Consider the following 1,579-nt stretch of genomic DNA (forward strand, 5'->3'; position numbering starts at 1 on the left):
AAAATAAATTTAATACAATATAAATTTTACAATAAGCTTATGAAACACCTGTTATTGATTTCAAGTCGCAAATATAAGTAAATTAACTATAAACTATAAAACTATAGCAAATATAAGTATTATTAGAGAATACATGATTGTATATAGGCTGCTTTATAAATATGCAACAAAGAATATGCATTGCATTTATTATTTTAAATAAATAAATGAGTTTTTAAAAACAATAGTGATGACAAGAAAAGGACAAATCTATGTTTCTTCAAGTTTCCACATGTTTACTTAATTAAACAAATCTAGTCCTGTGAGAGAAGACTGGGAAGACAGCTTTATCTTACATACCGGACCTTCAGTTTATATATTGTTGATTTCATCTCTTTGTTTCTCAATGTGTAGATAAGGGGATTTAATATAGGCGTGAAAACCGTAGAGAACACAGAAAATACTTTATCCACTGGTAAGTTGCTGAAAGGCCAGGCGTAGATGAAGATACAAGGTCCAAAAAAGAGTGTTACCACAGTGATATGGGCAGTCAGAGTGCTGCGGGCCTTGGCCATACCTGCTGAGGAACGTTGCCGCACAGTAACCAGGATGACAGTGTAGGAGATCAACAAGAGCAAAAATGAAGTCATTCCCATAAGACCACTATCCAAAAGCATCAACACTTCAGGGATATAAGTATCTGTGCAGGCAAGTTTGATGACCAAAGTAAGATCACAATAATAACTGTCTACTATATTTGGGCCACAGAAGGGCAAGTTTACAGTGAAAGCCAACTGGCTCAAGGAGTGAATAACCCCAATGACCCAAGAGCCTACCACCAGGCCTGTGCACTTGCATGAGTTCATGATGATTACATAATGGAGAGGTTTGCATATGGCTACATACCTGTCATATGCCATGGCTACAAGGAGCACCATCTCACCACCAGCAAAGACATGGAGCAAGAATATTTGGGCCATGCAGCCCTCAAAGGAGATGATCTTGGGCTCATGAATAAAATCATGGATCATCTTAGGGGTTGCATAACTGCCCAGAAAGACGTCAAGAACAGAAAGGTTACTCAGCATAATGTACATGGGTGTATGCAAGGCAGGTTCAGAAATCACTGTAAAGATAATGAGGAGGTTGCCTAGTACAATGGCAATGTATAAGAAGTTGAAAAGCATGAAGAAAATATACTGGAGCTCCCAGGAACTGCAGAGTCCCAGCAACACAAACTCAGCCACCCTAGAATAATTTTGCTGGTCCATGGCATCAGGCTACAAGAGACATGTCTACAAAGAAAAACAATAGTGGATTATTTTCAAGAACAAGAAAAGGAGACCACAATCATAAAACATTCCATTTTAATTTAAAATGTTGTCGAATTATTATATTAGGAAATGTATTGTGTGTAATTTTGACACATATATTTCTCTCAATTATCTTTATTTTTATTTTTTATTTTTGAGTTGGAGTCTCACTGGGTTGCCCAGACTGGAGTGCAGGGGCCGCTCCCCGCCACCACAGCCTCGACCTGCTGGGCTCCGGCGATTCTTCCGCCTCAGCCTTCCAAGTAGTTGGAATTACAGGCATGTGC

The 1,579-nt window shown here is 38.6% G+C and overlaps 1 protein-coding gene across 1 annotated transcript; it reads right to left on the bottom strand.

The window, feature by feature from the left end:
- Nucleotides 1–326: 326 nt before the first annotated feature.
- LOC103269456 (olfactory receptor 4K15-like) lies at nt 327–1,250 on the bottom strand. The gene has a single exon (XM_008067037.1). It carries the CDS (start codon nt 1,248–1,250, stop codon nt 327–329), a length of 924 nt encoding a protein of 307 aa, XP_008065228.1.
- Between the last annotated feature and the right edge of the window lie 329 nt (nt 1,251–1,579).

The sequence above is a fragment of the Carlito syrichta genome, unplaced genomic scaffold, assembly GCF_000164805.1.
Source record: "Carlito syrichta isolate Samal-C Ts95f unplaced genomic scaffold, Tarsius_syrichta-2.0.1 Scaffold309265, whole genome shotgun sequence".
NCBI classification, from domain to species: Eukaryota; Metazoa; Chordata; class Mammalia; order Primates; family Tarsiidae; genus Carlito; species Carlito syrichta.